Raw genomic sequence first — 18,815 nt, 5'->3', positions numbered from 1 at the left:
CTCAACCGATTTTCTACCATTTTTTCCTCAATAGGTGCCACCCTCACTTTTTCACGTATGTGCTCATTTCGAATTTTATCTTTACATGTATGTCCGCACATCCATCGTAACATTCTCATCTCTGCTACTCCAACTTTATGCTCTTGCTGTCCCGTTAGAGCCCAACATTCACTACTATATAACATTGCCGGTCTGATAGCAGTACGATAAAACTTTCCTTTAAGTTTATTAGACACCTTACGGTCACAAATAACTCCTTTAGCTTTTCTCCAATTAAACCACCCAGCTTGAATTCTATGTGAAATATCTCCACTGATTTCGCCATCATTTTGGACAATGGCTCCCAAATATCTAAACTTTTCCACTTGAAGTATAATTTGATCTCCCAATTTCACTTCCAAATTATTTTCGAATAGTCCTTTATCAAATTTACAATATAAATATTCCGTCTTACTTCTACTCAGACAAAAACCTTTCGACTCCAATGTCCTCCTCCATAACTCAAGTTTGCAATTAACCTCTTCTCTTGTCTCTGCTATAAGAACTATATCATCCACGAAGAGCATACATTTCGGGATTTCCTCTTGAATATGTTCCGTCAAAACATTTAAAATCAAGTTGAACAAATAAGGACTCAGAGATGATCCCTGATGTAGCCCAATCTTTATAGGAAAATCCTTTGTTTGACCACTAGGCGTTCTTATACTAGTTTTTACCCCCTCATACATATCTTGTATGGCTTTAATATAAGCAATCCGTACTCTCTTTTTTTCCAACGCTTTCCAAAGCACTTCTCTTGGTATACGGTCATAAGCTTTTTCCAAATCAATAAAAACCATGTGTAGATCTTTATCTTTACAACGATACTTTTTCATTAATCCCCTTAGTAGATAAATCGCCTCTGTAGTTGATCTACCTGGCATAAAACCAAATTGATTCTCAGAAATACTTGTCTCCAATCTCAACCTGTGCTCAATTACTTTCTCCCACAATTTCATTGTGTGGCTCATGAGTTTAATTCCTCTATAGTTAGTACAATTCTGAATATCTCCTTTATTTTTATAAATAGGAATTAATGTACTTCTCCTCCACTCATCAGGCATTTTCTTGGACCGTAAAATCACATTAAATAACTTAGTTAACCATCTCACCCCTTCTTCACCTAAACATTTCCACGCTTCGATAGATATACAATCAGGTCCGTTAGCTCTACCATTTGCCATTTTCTTAAGAGCTTCCTTTACCTCCTTATCACGTATTTTTCGATAGAATGACAAATTTTGTTCTCCTTCACCAGTTACTAAATCCTCCAAGTTACTAGATGAATCCTCTCCATCATTGAAAAGTTTAGAAAAATAAGTCTCCCATCTATTTTTAATTTCATCATCTGTAACTAAAATTCTTCCCTCTTCATCCTTAATACACCTTACTTGTTCTAGATCTCTTGATTTTCTTTCCCTACTCTTGGCAATCTTATAAATATTTTTCTCTCCTTCCTTCGTCTCAAGGTTCTTATAAAATTCTTCAAAAGCTTTAGAATGAGCTTCACCCACAGCTCTCTTAGTTTCCTTCTTAGCCATACGGTACCTCTCCCAATTTTCCTCATTGTTACACAAATGTATGGCTTTAAAACAGTTCTTCTTATACTTGATTTTGTCCTGTACACTATTATTCTACCACCAAGACTCCTTATCTCTCGGACCAGAACCTTTCGATTCTCCCAAAACTACTTTTGCAACCTCCCGTATCTTTTTAGCCATATCCTCCCATATGATGTTAGCACTTCCCTGAGAATCCTAAATTCCTTTATCCAAAAGATTTCGCTTGAAAATATCTTGCTTCTCACCTTTTAATTGCCACCACCTAATCCTTGGTGTTACTACTTGTCGACGTTTTTGGATTTTACTCATAATACACACATCAAGGACTAGGACCCTATGTTGTGTCGTTACAGCATCTCCAGGGATCACCTTACAATTTTTACAAAGTTTTCTATCAGTGTTCCTAACCAAAAGAAAATCAATCTGCGACCTTGAGGCTCCACTTTTGTAGGTGATGAGATGCTCATCTCTCTTCTTGAAACAAGTGTTGGCAATCTTAAAATCATACGCCAATGAGAAATCAAGAAGAGTTTGCCCTTCATTGTTTAGCTCTCCAAAACCAAAACCACCATGCACCCTCGCATACTGACCAGCTTCCCTCCCGACATGCCCATTAAAGTCTCCTCCAATAAAAATCTTTTCACTCTGTGGTATGTGTCGAATCAACCCCTCCAGATCCTCCCAAAATAATTCCTTAAGACTGGCTTCTGTCCCGACTTGCGGCGCATAAGTGCTAACAATATTAACAGTCTCACGTCCAATTATCATTTTTAAAGAAATAATTCTGTCTCCAATTCTGCTAACTTCTACAACGTTCTTCTTCCACTCCTTATCTATAATAATGCCTACTCCATTGCGTGCACTTACTTTTCCTGTATACCAAAGTTTGAAACCTTGAATATCCTTAGCTTCTTCTCCACGCCATTTTGTTTCTTGCAAGCAAAGGATATTGATTTTCCTTTGAATCATAACCCCTACAACCTCTACAGATTTACAATTTAATGTCCCAACATTCCAAGTACCAAATCTAATTTTGCTCTTATGGACTAACTTCTTTAGCCGCGTGCGTCCAGAATGACGCGGTAGCCCTTGCTCATTTAACACTACATCCGGGCGCCGATGCAGCGGCTCTAACTCATTTATCACTGTACTCGAGCCATGCAGCGCGTTACTTACGGGCAACGACCTAGCATTAACATTATAACGTCTATTGTCCATGTTCATGATAGATTCAACAAATTTTTACATTGGCTGTTGATGGCCTAACACAACCCTCCTCCTTTACCCGGGCTTGGGACCGGCTATAAACATAGGCGGAGTTAATGACAAGAATGATATGATAATAAATTCAAAATGGTGTAACTACTTTTCTATTAAAATGGAGGAGGATGTTCGGCCTAAAATAAATGGAGGAAGACGGTCAAAAAAGCATCCAACCAAACCAAACATTTTAGACAATCAATTTAGACTTAATTTGGTATGATAGAAGTATTTTTAATAAAATTAAAATTAAATTTGAAAAAGAATGAAGTTTTAAAAATTTGTTTGGTATTAAGATGGAATCTTAATATAATTTTAATAAAATATATGTACTTAAAATAAAGAATAGCAAAGTATCCTTTTCAAAATTAAAAAGAAACTCATTTTTATCCTAGCAACCCCATTGGTAATGATCAAATCTGTTATAGCACACCTTTGGCCAAATTTTCTTACAATCACCTATTGTAACACACCTCCAGCCAAATTTCCTTCAACCCACACCACAAGCTACCATCATATTCAAGATTTTCTGTCTAGATCTATAATCAAACCTACGATGATTGTGAGAAGCTCATAAATCATCAAAGATCTTTCATAATGGGTGTTGGTCATTGCCAGTAATGAAATCTGACAAGTTTAGAAAAAGTCAATACAAGTGATAAGAGAAGTTGAAAGTGGGAGAAGATGGAGGAGGGATTGATGATGGATAAGAGCGAAGGAGATTAATGATGACTAGGGTAAAAGTGTTTATTTTGAATTGATTCCATCATGCCCTGGATGGAATTAGATTTTAGCTATTTTGCTAGAATTGATATTCTAAAGAATTCCAAATTTATAATACCAAACAAACTTACATCATGAATTTGTTTCTAATTTCATCTCCATATTGAGAATTTCTTTGTATCAAACTGAACCTTACTATCACGGATGATACCTCCGTGACCGTGTAAAGATCAATATAATGAATGATCTGTTGGTTAGCCTCGCACAATATGGGTAAAGGGGGCGACATTGGCATTGGGTGCATTCTGCCTCAGTCTTCAGGCTAAGTGTACAACTAGTTGGGGACTAGTACTGCCTCTTTGATGAGCCCATGGCAAGGCAAAACCAGTATAATCGGTATGTGGTAAGGCTTGTCCTAAGGATTATGGGGTCCTTCAGAACGCCGCACGGGCACCGTGTGCTGCGCCAGACTCTCAGCTCGTGACATTACTCTTAATACTTGCATTCTTATAACTTAGATGTGTTTGGGTTTAGCTCTAGTGTAACATCCTAAAAATTTTAAGACTCAAATTTATTTAAAAAAAAATAAACAAAAATAAAATAAAATATCTATAATTAAATTAAAATTTAGAATAATTTAATAGAGGCCCAGAGTTCAAATTTTACTAAGCAAAAGTTTGGTTTTATTTGATTTTTAACTATAGGAAAAATTACCAAAGTTGACCCGGGCTTTTGTGCAATAATAAAAAATATTGGGCCCTTTCTTGTAATTTTCCCCAAAGTTTTTGACCAGCATTTTAAGGAGCAAACTGATGCAGAAACGCAGAGAAAATGAGAAAGGAAGCAAACGCACAAACGGGAGAGAGAGAGAGAGGAAGAAGAGAAGAGAAAAGGAGGGAGTTAGGCTTGGATCTAGGAGTCTTTGCGACCGTTGTGAGCTCGGCTACACGATAGGTAAACTCCCTACTTCAATCCTCTTCTCTTTCTCTTGATTTTCTTCAATTTTTGGAAGAGGAAATTTTTGGATTTTGATCCCAAAGGCTTTATTCTTGTAAGCTTTTATTTCTTTGGATTCTAGGGAGCATGTTTTGAGTTTTTATATAGTGATCTAATGTTTTGAGTGAATAATTGGATGAAAAGAGGTGTTTTGGGCACAAAATAAACCTTGAGAAATTGGGTTTTTGCTCCTCAATGGTTTAAGCCTATTGATTTAGTTATAATTTTGCTATTTGAGCCCAATAAGATTTAAATTAAGGTTTGGTTTTCATTATAAGGGCTAATGGTGAAAGTTGGTGGCACTAAGTAAAGGTTTTTAATTGATTAAAAAAATTATATAAATTGAAAATTAGCCTAGTGATGGCTAATAAATGGTTTTGGTGGTTAAGTGATACTATGTGAATGGTTGGTTTAATATATGGACCATTAGGGTGGATTATGACTCATTGACCTAAGTTGTGTGGTATAAGTTATAGTCTTCATTAATACTATTTATCATGATAAGTGATGTGGATCACTTATATGTTGTAGAAAATTGTTGGTGGAACTTATTGAGAAGTAAGGAACAAGCCGAGCCCTATTTTGTACAAGGGGAACCCTTTTAGTACTAAAGGGTTGAGGTAACAGGGGAATTTATATTTCTTATTACTTTGTTTTAGCTATTTTTGAATAAATATTACTAGTTATCATGCATTACATGTTTTAAAAGATTAAATGTGCTTTATAAGGGGTTATGGGGTACTACTTTGATTATAGTGCAAATATGTTTTCTAATTGTTTAATAACAATGTTTTTATGGAAATGAGATTTATAAATATTATATTACTTTAAAGTGTTGAATGGTCAATACTCAGGAAAGGTAGACAAGAGTAAAAGGCATGATCTCGGTGGGAGTTCACCAATGAGAAGGTGTGAATTTTTGATATTCTATGGCACACTGTCAGTACTCAGTGTTGTCTTACGTATTGTGGGCTCAGTACACTAAAGTGGTTAGTGTATTGAGTGTTCGACACCTCTCAGTGGGGGAGGGAATCCGACATATGAAGTGTGAGGTTGAGTGCCTAGGCCAAGGTAGCCCTCACATGGAGAGTAAGTCGGGCTGGCTCTGGGAGGGAGTTAGCTTTGACTGCTCAGGATTCACGTCGAAGGGGCATAAGCGGTTCGGTGGATTAGATCATGCCTTAGATTATGTTTTGTGCCTGTGGAGGTACAAGTAGGTATAAGGTTTACCTGCGAGTTAAAGAGTGTCAGGGGGCATTCTGTTGGTCATGAAAGGCCATACCGGCCTAGGTCATGCATTCATGCATTTTAAATGGCTAAATTATATACTATGTTGAATTTATTATTCATTTATTTAATTATGGCTTACTTTGTAATAATCAATATAGATTTCACTGTTACTGAGACTGTGGTTGTCTCACCCCTTTTTTTTCAATATTCTAGGTCCAGGCGAAGGATCCAGTGGTGGACAGGGAAAAGAGCAAAGCTAGGGGTTTGCTTATGATTTGTAAAGAACTGCAACCCCTTTCTTTTGAGCAAATATATTGTAATGTATTTAAGATTAGGGTGCCAGTAGGATATGATTATGTGTGTGTGTGTGAATATGTGTGGATTGTGTGCTTGTGTATGAATTTTTGTCTGTTTGCAGACTTGTGGCTAGGAAACTTGGTTATGGTGTGTGGTTTTGATGGATTTACTTAGTAGACCAAGTTTCTATTACAAGCAGATCTTTGTTTTGATATATATATGTGATTTTATAAGCAAATGCAAAGTGGTTGCATTGCAAATGGTGTGCTATGGGCAAACATACACCTTGGATAGAGAGAGTGGGTGCGTGGGCCCCACAAGAAGCTCTGAGCCAAGTGAAAATGTTTAGCATATGTATTTATATAAATACATGGTATTTGGATTGATTTGTGACCACTCTTGTATGATTTGTGTATTTTGGGGGTTTAGGGTCCATTTTGGGAAATGACACCCGGGTGGTCAAATTTTGATGTATGGGGGTTTTCCATCATTTGAATGTTCTATCAAGTGTTTTTAATCTTATTTGACGTGTCCAAAGTGTTTCCACAGGTTTGTGACTATTAGGATGAGATTTGGACAATTTTGAAAATGGTTTTTACCAAAAAGCTGCACTTTTGCATCCGGGTGTCCAAATCTTAATCCGACCGTTGGATTTCTCTAAAATTTAGGTCACAAGTAAAACCTTTTATAAGCTTCGTGTGGGCTTTGGAATCATGTCGATCGGATATCGGACGGAGAAACGACGCACTCCGGAATTTGGTCTGGAGGTGCTGTCATGACAGCATTAAATTGCTGTCATGACAGCTACAGTGTTAATTTTGTAACCTGCACAAAATTCAATCCGTCCGTTGGATCTTTTCAAAATTTAGTATGCTAATAGTATTCTTTAAAAGTGACATGTGGGCTTTGGAATCACTCCGATCGGAGGTCAGATGATGAAATGGTGCACTCCGAAAGTTGGTCCGGAAGTGCTGTCTGTCATGACAGCAAAAATAGTCAATCTTTTAACATGTCTAATTTTTAATCCGACCGTTGGATCTTTTTGAAATTTGGTACACTTATAGTACCCTTTGAATGTGACGTGTGAGCTTTAAAATCACTTCAATCGGAGGTCGAATGACGGAACACCGCCTCCTGGAAATTGGCCCAGGAGGGCTGTCATGACAGCAATAAATTACTGTCATGACAGCATCTTTTTATTCCATTTTCGTCTAACTTGCTTCCGTGCGTTATAGGTAGAACCTATAATTATTTTTAAGGTTTTAAATGATTTATTTCTTAAGTTGGTTAGAGGATCAACTCCTTAACCACACTTAGTTTGTTTGAATTATGTAATTTTTGGATAACACTCAAGGCAAGTGTTACATCTAGCCCTTACACCATTTATATTTTTGTTGACGTAGCTTTGTACTCACTCTTGCTCTTTTAATGTAACTTGATTTCTTACTGAACTAACCCCCATTTAGTGGTTTAGTCTCAATAATTCAAGAGAATTGATATAAAGGATATTAGAATCCACGCAACATCTTGATTGAGGCGTTTGGCATATCTGTGCACGTGGAGTGCTACTCTCAATTCACTCATACAAGTACTTTTCTGAAAAACATTTAATATTATTTCTTATAAATATACCGGAGGTAATAATAAGTTAAGGAAGTGTTTTGGGGAGGGGAAATAACAAATAATAATCGCATAAGAAATTATAGAAATTTCAATTAAAGACTATGACGTTTAAATGTTATTAAAAAAATTTCTTTTTACCAAAATTAAATGCTCTTGCCATTGATTTGTCAAGGAGAGGGTGTCTTATTTACCTCTATTCTCCACTTCTCTCATTTTCTTCTCATCATTATTCTATCAAAGTTTTAATAGTTCTGATATAATATTTAATAAAGTTATCATTTTAATCTTATATAAAGATGAAGAAATAAATTTTAAACTATTAAAATTTGATCTAAATAATTTAAAACTGTAATATTTTATATAAACTAATAATAATTTTATCAAAAAATAATCTCAATGATTCTATTATTAGTGATAAAAAGAGAAAAAGGAAATGGAGGGGAAAAAAGGAGATGTACCATTCTTCCGATTTGTCAATGGGTTTTTGATGGTTTGGCCAACAAAAAAACTTTTTTTTATGGCTCCAAAGAGACTATTTTTTAATAAATAGGAATTTGTTAAGTTATAATTAAGGACAGTGATTTTTAATTAAAACTGTAATAATTTGAAGTGTTAAATTGTGGAGTAGAAACTCTTATTCTATTAATCATCTTCCCTTTAATAAATGCGAGAGAAGGCATTGTAGCTCTCGAAGCAAGGCAGGCCATCGCAATCTTATCGCTACACAAACCTTTGATGTGCTAACCGACAAATATGAATAAGGACACTGTTCTTTAATTCTTTGGACCACTACACCCTCCTCTCGTAGCCCCACGTGATTCATGCTTCTCATTATTTTTTTTATCTTCCATTCTCTTTCCTCACTTGGATGATGTTTTTGTTTTTTCCTTGGAAAGTTTGAGCGGCTGACACCAACAACTAGAGATCAAATAAAAATCTATTTTAAAAATAGTTTTCTATTTTTTCAAAATATGAGAATAAAAAAAGTTATTTGATAATGTGTTTTTAAAAGTATTTTAATAAATAAAAAAATATTATTTTAAAGAATAGAAAGATGAAAATAACTTTTAAGTGTTATGTGATTATTATTCTGAAGAAAAAAAAAATAAGAAAAATTTTTATTTTTATTATTTTTTCATTTTCAGAACATGTTTTACAAAATATCAATTTTCAAAATAATAAAATAAAAATAGTTTCAAACAGTCCCATAATCTCTCATTTTGATTTTATTTATACGTCACTTTTAACATGTTTTACCTGTATCAAAAAAAACTTTAAAATTCATTACTCTATCTTAAAATTTAATAAATTTTTAACTTTATCTCTATTAAATATACAAACTTTATTAATATATTTTCTCTCTCTAACATTCAACAAAGGATTAAAAAAATTATAATAAAAATTAATAACATAACTTATAAATAAGATCAAAAATTTTTTCTCTTTTTGCCATATAAATAGCACTAGAGAGAGTACACGAGAATTGACTAGAGTAGATAATTATTTCAATATTATCTTTTATTATTTTACTTCTTAAATATGTTTTCTTCTCACTCTTTTATTAATGAAAGGTATTTTTTAAAGTTTATAAAAAACTTAATATTATAAATTATATTTGATGAATTTCATTGAGATATACTCCCTCTATTTAAAAATATAAGATATTTTTTAAAGAGTTTGATGTTAAAAAATATAAAATATTTTTAATCTTTTGAGGTGTAATTATTATCTTTTTTCTAAAAATATCCCTATTAATAAATGACTTTAATTATTGTAGGATGTTTAATAGGGTTAACCATGAAAAGATAAGGTTAGTTTAAAAGTAGGTAACTACTTTATTGAGAGATGAGATTCGGTTAAAAATAATTTATATTTTTAAATGGAGGGAGTATAAATTAGTTTAAAAAAAAATCTTATAAATTGAAATAGAAAGAGTATTAACTCATGATTTTAAATTAGGCTCCTGAATTTTTCAAAAGATGGATGTCATTCATTCATAAAATCAAAAACTTGTTATTTTCATGGAAAAGTAAGGAGCTCTAGGCCTCTTCTCAATATTAAGAGTGTCTTATAAAAAATAATAGAAAGTGAAGTAATTAAAAAAAAAAACGAATTACACACACACGACTCATTATTTTATCTTAAAAATGTTATAAACAATGCCATATTACTCTCCATTCTTACTTATAAGACCTAAATTTTAGATCAGTTGTGGTGTCTCTGACCAAGTCTCATAATTAGAGATAGAAGGCGTATTACAAAATGATAACAAAAATCTTAATTTCTGTACGTTTAAAATTGTTTTCTCATTGCATTCAGACATACTATATACAAATAAGGCAGATGATGCTAGTCTGAATTACCCAACACTTTGTTTAACAAGTAAAAAAAAAAAAATTATGCCCTCTCAAGTAAGGATTTCAAGTTTGAGCAATAAGAATACAATAGAGTAACATATTGATAATATAAAATCTCCACTCAAAAGAATCATATCTTGACTCAATTTGAATTAATCTATCTCCTATTAAAATCCTTTCAACTCGAGTTGAGGCAAGTCTTAAAGAATTAAGATTGGGTGCTCTTAAAAAAAAAAAAAAACACGCAGGGAATAGAGGAGGATACTGGCCGAGAAAAAGAGAATCTGCGGTCCTTGTCCTTGACATTTTTGGCTTAAACGTGGTAGCAACACAGGATTGGTTCGAGTGAGTCACTGCGGACACTTGTCAAATGGCTATTTGTTAGCTAATTTGAGGCACAAACAACGTGTTGCCTGAATAAGATTATTTTTTCAAAAAACCGTTTAAGATCAGAGTCTCTACTCTCTAGTCTCTACTCTCCATTCCCATCATGAAACGTTTCCTACGTGCATTTCATTGACTTACATGATGCATAATCTACTCTTTTATATAGGCAGGGTATATAAATAATATTTTGATTTGATATGTTTAATTTATATTCAGCTCAACTTATTTCACATTATTTGTCCTATTATTTTTTAAATTATCTTTAATAATATATTATCCATAATTTTTGAAAACTCCATACGAATTATACAGGTCCACATCCATTTAGAATAATATAAATATAAACCATATAAATATCTGTGTTCTATATTTCTACATAAAATCTTATAAGCTGGATAATAAAATCACTGGACCATAATTTTGTTGTCATTTATTTGATTCTGGCGTTCTCTTTTTATTGGATTTTTAGCTTACTTTCGCAACATCTGATGATTGTTTAGGAGGAAAAAAATGAAGAGTTTTATTCTTTTTAAAAATACTAAAATATTTTTGTCCTTCTTTTGGCATCATCAGAGCGCATAATTATTTGTGTTTGTCGTTTTGTTTGTATAACTCAATCAATCAAGTTTAATTTGCAATGAAAGAATTCTTCATTAAAAAAAAGATTACCTTATTGTTTTTTTTTCTAAAAATAATATGATTGATTTTGCATGGTTTGATTGAAATTAAACTAATCAATATACTATATTTAGAATTTAAAATTTGTATACATTTGTCTGTCATTTGAAATTAAAATCAAGAATATATTGAAATGTTTGTTCATTTGTATTATTATATTTAGACATCTTAAATTTATTAGATTACAGTACATGGACCACTAGTAATACATTACCCAATTCTCACAACTTCTTGAGCCAGGTTTGGATAGGTTAATTAAATTTATAATGAATTAATGTGCAAACAAAATAAAAAAAAATCTAACCCTCAAACATTCGGTGAGACATCATTTTATTGTAATTTTCATGGAGTAATGATATGATTCATTTTTCATTATATATATATATTTTTGGTAGAGTAAGGTTATGATTTAGTTAAAATTAAGGGAGACACACATCGACGCACGCACACAAATAAGTTGACATAGAATACGAATAAAAGTTCTTCTCAAATGAGTAAGTAACGATATCATTAGGACAATTAAACTTACAATTCGTGGTGAGAAGCTTATTAATTTACACTTGGCTATAAATTTTAAAATTAATAACCAAGTGTTAAAAAATCATCTCTTAATCTAATCTTAACATTGACAATTTATATTCAGAGTTAGTACTGAATTATCAAAGGCAAGTCCTTTTTTTTTTTGGCCAAAATTAAAGGCAAGTCTTATTATGTCTTCTTCGTTCTTCGCCAATTAATGCAAAAGATTTAATAATCAAGTTTAATTTTTTTAATTAGACAAGCTTATCAAATCAAACTACTCCTAATTAAGAAATAAGAGTGTCTGTGGTATTTGTCTCGCACATGACTAGAGTCACAAGAGTGACGCCTGCGTTTCCAAGTTTCCACAGCTTCCTCTGCCAACACAACGAGATTTGTTTGCTGTTTGGCTGTAACGATAACAGTCTCACCTTTTTCCCTTTGGGGAGCAGCGAAATTGAAGAACTAGGAACTACGGAGAACAAGAGAGTGGTAGAGAGAAAAGGAATAAATTCGTGTTCTTGTTGATTTTCGAAGCTACCCCATTTGGAAACCCTGATATTTTCCGGGGTTTAAAGATGAAGCTTAGGAGGTCATTGCTGAGGCTTTTTCTAGGGTTTCTGTTACTGTCCTTCTTCCCATCGTCAATGGCAAGATTCGTTGTGGAGAAGAACAGCTTGAGGGTGACCTCGCCGGACAAAATCAAAGGTACATATGACAGTGCGATCGGGAACTTCGGGATTCCTCAGTATGGAGGTAGCATGGCTGGGACTGTTGTTTACCCTAAGGATAACCAGAAGGCTTGTAAAGAATTCGATGACTTTGGGCTTTCATTTAAATCGAAACCTGGAGCTCTTCCCACAATCCTTTTACTCGATCGTGGAAGTAAGTACTTGATGAATTTGCATGTTCTGTTGAGGATTGAGATTAAATTAATCCTTTTGCTTTTTGGGTTTTATCGATAGTAGTTATGAGTTTTGTAGCTCGGCTCGCTTTGCTTCAGATGCTCCCTTCTCACTAAATTGATTATTATGTTTGTTAATATGCAAAATTTAGTTTGTTTGTCAGGGGTAGTTCTCTTGGTTTGCTTTTAATAGTTCATGTTGCATTTATGCTATATAGGATTACGTTGGTTGTATTTTTTTCCGTGCCCGGGTAGTTTTGTTTGTTTGTTTGTTTTGTTTTGTTCAGACAAGATTTTGTTCACTAAACAATTTTACTTTAATGTAGTTGCATTAACTCGTTGGATGCTCTTTTGTTTAATTGAACCCAAAAGATTAAAATAAAAAAAAACATTTTGGGGCTCTTTTGAGTTCATTTGGAGTGATTTGGTGCGTAAAGGCATGCCTTCAGAATTTAGATTTTATATGATAATTGAACGCCTAAAATTTCGGATCTGTTATTTGCTTTTTTTAAAAAAAATTAATATAATTAGTATGACTAATTTTATTGATTGTACTCTAATTAGTCGGTCATGAGTTGTTCTATTTGGTCTAATTATCTTTTTCCTGTCAAAGTCTTGAGTAGCAAGCTGTACAGTCATTAAATCTTAAAGCGTTCTTTTGCGGGTGTATTAATAGTGATTTTATGTGTTCCTTTCAGATTGCTTCTTTGCTCTGAAAGTCTGGAATGCTCAGAAGGCAGGAGCTTCTGCAGTTCTTGTTGCGGATGATGTTGAGGAACCCTTAATAACTATGGACACACCCGAAGAGGATGTGTCATCTGCAAAATACATAGAGAACATAACAATACCCTCTGCTCTCATTGAAAAAAGTTTTGGTGAAAGACTAAAGAAAGCCATAAGTAGTGGAGAGATGGTTAATGTGAATCTTGATTGGAGAGAGGCTGTACCCCATCCAGATGATCGTGTGGAATATGAACTGTGGACCAACAGCAATGATGAGTGCGGGGTTAAATGTGATATGTTGATGGAATTTGTTAAGGATTTCAAGGGTGCAGCACAGATACTAGAGAAGGGTGGTTACACTCAGTTTACTCCGCATTATATAACTTGGTACTGTCCCCAGGCATTCACTTTAAGTAAGCAGTGCAAGTCCCAGTGCATAAATCATGGAAGATATTGTGCCCCTGATCCAGAGCAGGACTTCAGCACGGGTTATGATGGGAAAGATGTGGTTATTGAGAATTTAAGGCAGTTATGTGTCTTCAAAGTGGCAAATGAATCCAAAAAGCCTTGGGTTTGGTGGGACTATGTGACTGATTTTCAAATTAGATGCCCCATGAAGAAAAAGAAATACAATAAGGAATGTGCAGATGCTGTTATTAAGTCACTTGGTAAGTAATTCAGCACTGCTTATTACTCTTTCTTTGGGTGCTGCTGTGCTGGATGTTGACAATGACGTGTCATGTGTGTTTATTTTAATTTTGCAGGTCTTGATAATAATAAGATTGAAAAGTGCATGGGAGATCCAAATGCTGATTCTGAAAATCCTGTTTTGAAAGAAGAGCAAGATGCTCAAGTACTCTCCATTACTACTACTATGATATTATTTTGAATTTATGCTATTATTGCATTGATTATATCAGTTTATCTATCCAGGACTGTTACATAACACTACTAATTACAGGTTGGGAAGGGTTCGCGAGGTGATGTTACCATATTGCCTACTCTTGTTGTCAATAATCGACAGTATCGAGGTTTGTCCTTCTTGCATTGTATAGTAGATAATGTTATGGACTTTTCCAATCCTAAGACTTTTACTTTCAGGAAAATTGGAGAAAGGTGCTGTTTTGAAGGCTATTTGTGCTGGTTTTGAGGAGACTACTGAACCAGCTGTTTGCTTGAGCTCAGGTTCACATTTTTTTTTTTGGGTGCTATGATATAAAGTTTTCCCCCTTTTTATGTTTAATTATCATGTCAGAATCTATTTTTTTTCCCCTTGATGGCATCTTTTTTCTTGGCAGATGTAGAGACAAATGAGTGCTTGGACAACAATGGTGGTTGTTGGCAGGATAAAGTGGCCAACATCACTGCATGCAAGGTATTAATCTCTGACTGAACGTTATGAAATAACTTGATTCATTCTGATTAGCAGATAGCTATTCCCCTATTTACACACGTACATTTGCTCAGGATACATTCCGTGGGCGAGTATGTGAATGCCCCCTTGTTGATGGCGTGCAGTTTAAAGGAGATGGCTATACTATGTGTCAAGGTTAAAATACAATTGAATTTTCCTTTTCTTTTTGTATCATTTATCTGATGATGTTCATGGTGCTTGGAATGACATGCAGAGGGAAATAAAACTGAAAAGTACAGTGCGGATAATGGGATAATGATCTTGATTAGTTTGCAGCTGACTGCTTAATATTTGTGGAATTCTTCTGCTACTCATTCGTATAAAATTAAGAATTCCTACCCAAACTAGAAATTTCATTGCTCTCTCTCTCTCCCATGCCCATATGCGTGCACATTTCTTTGGGGACTGTGAAGAGAGATTTTGGATTAAGAGGGCCAGTTCCCCTAGAGTGTTAGCTTTAATGCTTCCGTGGGAGTTTATTTCTCCAAGGAAATTGATATCTGATTTGTTTGAGTGTTTGGGTGCTTGTTAATTTGTTGATGACACAAGGTCCTTTAAATAATCGTTCATTTGAAATGTTGCTATTGTAGCATTGGGAGTTTGGGACTCATGGATCCTTATGCAATGTAGATTTTGGACTTGCTCGCTCATTGGACAGTTTCTTGTTTGAAAATACTAGGGAATCTTGCATGTCTTAATTCTTGGAGGGTAGCTTTTTCATTAGTAGAGGTTTTGGCGTTTGCTTTCATAATCACAGTGAATTCTGTTAGATTTCATCTGAATTACTGCCATTGTGTTTGCTCAGTGTTCTTTTTTTTTTTTTTTTGTGTTTGGGGGGGGGGAGAATCGGGGATCTCCCAAATGATTTGGTATCAGCAACATTGTCACTTTGTGTCTTGATTTGAGATTTCTTGCTTACATCAAAGAAATCATTCCATGTTGAAATTACTGGCACGATGCCTTGCAATATATGCTTATTGGCATGGAACTTAAATGAAGTAGTTTGATCCATTTTTTGTGTGGATATGTTTTGTCATCAACTACATTGATGGGAGGGCTGATGGCCCTAACCTTCTAACGGGTGCTGTCATTGGCCTTCTCTCTCACTCTCACAAGCAAGTAAAACACGTGGTTCTTTTGCTTCTTTATATTTCATAGTTTCATTCATTCTGGTTTCTTCTGGGTTTGCAGCCAGTGGACCTGGCAGGTGCAAGATAAACAATGGAGGTTGTTGGCATGAAGCCCGGAATGGACATGCATTTTCTGCTTGTTCGGTGAGCATTTTGAGTATCTTCTGCTCATATTGTTTGTCACCTTGAAATTTATGATAGTTGAATTTCATGTCTTTGTGAATGACCAAATTTTTTGTTAGGATGATGGGGAGGTTAAATGCCAATGTCCTCCAGGGTTTAGAGGGGATGGTGTCAAAAGTTGTGAAGGTGAGGGATGCTGAAACCTTGTATGTATATTGGGTGACATTTTTTTTTTTCCTGGGACCAGAACCTTGGTAGTTCAATTTTGTTATCCAGGATGCTAGCTGATTACAGCGTTTATCATCAATAAAATGCTGGATCTAATATAATATTTTTCGTTAAGTTAAAGTGGAACATTTTAATGCTTTCTATAAATTTAAATTCTATCAGGAATCGGGTCCATGGTTTAATATTATATACTATTGATACTTTGAGTCCTTAATGCTGATCGCCTGGATCAAGCATTGTGACTGGAAAATGACAGAATGAGATTGAGATATGGTCCTCTGTTATAGCATTTCCATTGCGCCCATGTGTCAATTGAAACCTTTATAGAAGGTAAAATGGGAATTTTTTACCCTTCATCATTTCATGTTATTTGGGAAGTAATTGTGGGGTCTTAATCCTTGGTTTTTGGACAAGTGTTGCAAACTTGACTGTATTAACTGTAAAGTGAAACGAGTCAAAAACCTACAGAATGTTTCCCACACAACGGGAAAATGATAGAGTGAGATTGAACTCCTTGTTCTTTTTCGCAGATATTGATGAGTGCAAAGAGAAGAAAGCTTGTCAGTGCCCTGAATGTAGCTGCAAGAATACCTGGGGGAGTTATGACTGCAGTTGTAGCGGGAATCTTTTGTATATACGAGACCATGATGCCTGCATAAGTGAGTTCATTACACTCTCGATATCTTTTTCATATACTTCGTTTGGACCTGATTTCATATTCCCTGCTGGGTAATCTACAGGTAAGACGGCAAGTGAGGGAAGATCTGCATGGGCAGCTTTTTGGGTCATTTTAGTCGGCTTAGCAATTGCTGCTGGTGGGGCATATCTTGTGTACAAGTATAGAATAAGGGTAAGCTCGTTGACCTGTCATCAGTTTGGTGATTTTATCGGATGCTTTCCTTCCCACCAAATTTCCATAGCCATATACTCCCTCTTGTCCTTATTATAGGACACTTTTATCCGTTTTACGTTTATTAAAAAAAGTTTTTTTTTTAATATCATAAAAAGGTGATATGAATTTTCATTTTTACTCTTGGTTTTAAATAATAATACAATTACATTACATACCTTCACACTAATCAAGAAGGGGTAAAATTGAAAAAAGTTGTTTAATCATCACAAGGTGTTCTATATTTTGGACCAAAAATTATTTTTAGAAGGTGTGTTATAAATAGGACTAAGGAGAGTAGTGTGCTTTTGTTGGAATGAGATCCATAACCTTCAAATATGCCAACTTGCATTGATAAAGAGACCAGGTTGCTTAAGATGATACCACTTTGGTCAATATATTAACATTTTGTACTAAATGACTCCATAGCAAGAAGATAGCCTCGATTTGCTGACATAACATTTCCTGCTTAATAATATTCGGGGTTGATTATCCGTGAATGATGGTTCCTGTGTAATTTGTGTACAATTTTTGACTGCTATTTGTGTGGGTTTTTCTGCAGCAATACATGGATTCTGAGATCAGAGCAATCATGGCACAGTATATGCCGTTGGACAGCCAAGCAGAAGTTCCCAATCATGTCAACGATGAAAGAGCATGAAAGCTGAGAACGTGCCAATCTCTTGGGATCTCATGGATGAGGCTTTTCCTATTTCCTTTATGAGCCCATTCAGAATTCTGTGCATTGAATTTTATATATTATCTTTAGCTGTATCATATATGGATACTAGAATATCCACAAGTTACTTGTCCCGCATTTTTTTTTTCCTTCTTGTTGGGAATGTAGTCTGCTTCATACTGAAGGGGTGGCCACGAAATCTCACTTGAGTCTGGAATTTCAGTGTTTTCACTTTACCGTACATCATCTTTCTCAGCGCATTTGATGATCAGATTGTAATTTTAAACCCTTTTTTTTTTTCTTCTCTGTCCTTATTTTTTAGATTGATTTCTTTAAGCATTTTATACTTTTGTACGACAAGAGTGTGGGATTTGGAATCTCATATTTTTAAAAATTGATGGTGTCAATTTAAAAGGCAGGATATTAATTTTGAAGACGGATGTTGGGGGAAACGTCAAGTTGTATTTTTTTTTTTTTCAAATTTTTGGTAAAGGACAATTGCCCGTCATAATCACACGCTCATTCATATCTACACTCCTGCCTCAAAGATAAAGACACACACACCCACCACTTGTTTTCATCTTGGGGATTGAGCACACAATCTACTCATCAAAAGAGGGGTGTTAATACTATTAGGTTATAAGAGCCTTAACCATCAAGATGTATTGCTGGACACTTATGTAGTGTTTAGGATTTGAAGTTGTTTATACCCAAATAAATCTGACACATTCAATTTAATTTTTAAAATAAATGATGTAATTTTCTGGCAATCAAGGAGTTTTAAAAAATTGAATATTGAGATGTTCTAACTCGAACTATTATGTTTTATTTTTGTACAAATATAATGTTTCTGAAGGAAATTCACTTGTTATTGCGATAATTTAGGGGCAACATTTTCGACATGAATTTTTTTTTTCTATTTAAAAGTTGGAACCTTTGATCTTAGTGCTAAGGATTTTATTTACAAAGAATATCAATGGTCCACAAGGTTCTAGTTACAATTTTATCTACTAAAATTGTTAAGGTATATATTTAGTCATTTCACTTTACATAA

At 34.3% G+C, this 18,815-nt stretch overlaps 1 protein-coding gene across 1 annotated transcript; it reads left to right on the top strand.

The window, feature by feature from the left end:
* The first annotated feature begins 11,994 nt into the window (after positions 1-11,994).
* On the top strand, positions 11,995-18,062 carry LOC129293199 (vacuolar-sorting receptor 1-like). Its single transcript, XM_054931013.1, has 12 exons — positions 11,995-12,556; positions 13,274-13,966; positions 14,063-14,151; positions 14,260-14,329; positions 14,400-14,483; positions 14,597-14,673; positions 14,766-14,847; positions 15,904-15,986; positions 16,085-16,151; positions 16,724-16,852; positions 16,934-17,043; positions 17,645-18,062. Exons 1-12 carry the CDS (start codon positions 12,250-12,252, stop codon positions 17,741-17,743), a joined length of 1,890 nt encoding a protein of 629 aa, XP_054786988.1. The 5' UTR covers positions 11,995-12,249; the 3' UTR covers positions 17,744-18,062.
* The last annotated feature ends 753 nt before the right edge of the window (positions 18,063-18,815 follow it).

Source organism: Prosopis cineraria, unplaced genomic scaffold (assembly GCF_029017545.1).
Source record: "Prosopis cineraria cultivar Desert tree isolate PC_DT_omini unplaced genomic scaffold, ASM2901754v1 PC14, whole genome shotgun sequence".
Lineage (NCBI taxonomy): Eukaryota > Viridiplantae > Streptophyta > Magnoliopsida > Fabales > Fabaceae > Prosopis > Prosopis cineraria.
The sequence above is the reverse complement of the archived record's forward strand: the minus strand, read 5'-3'. Positions and strand labels throughout refer to the sequence as shown.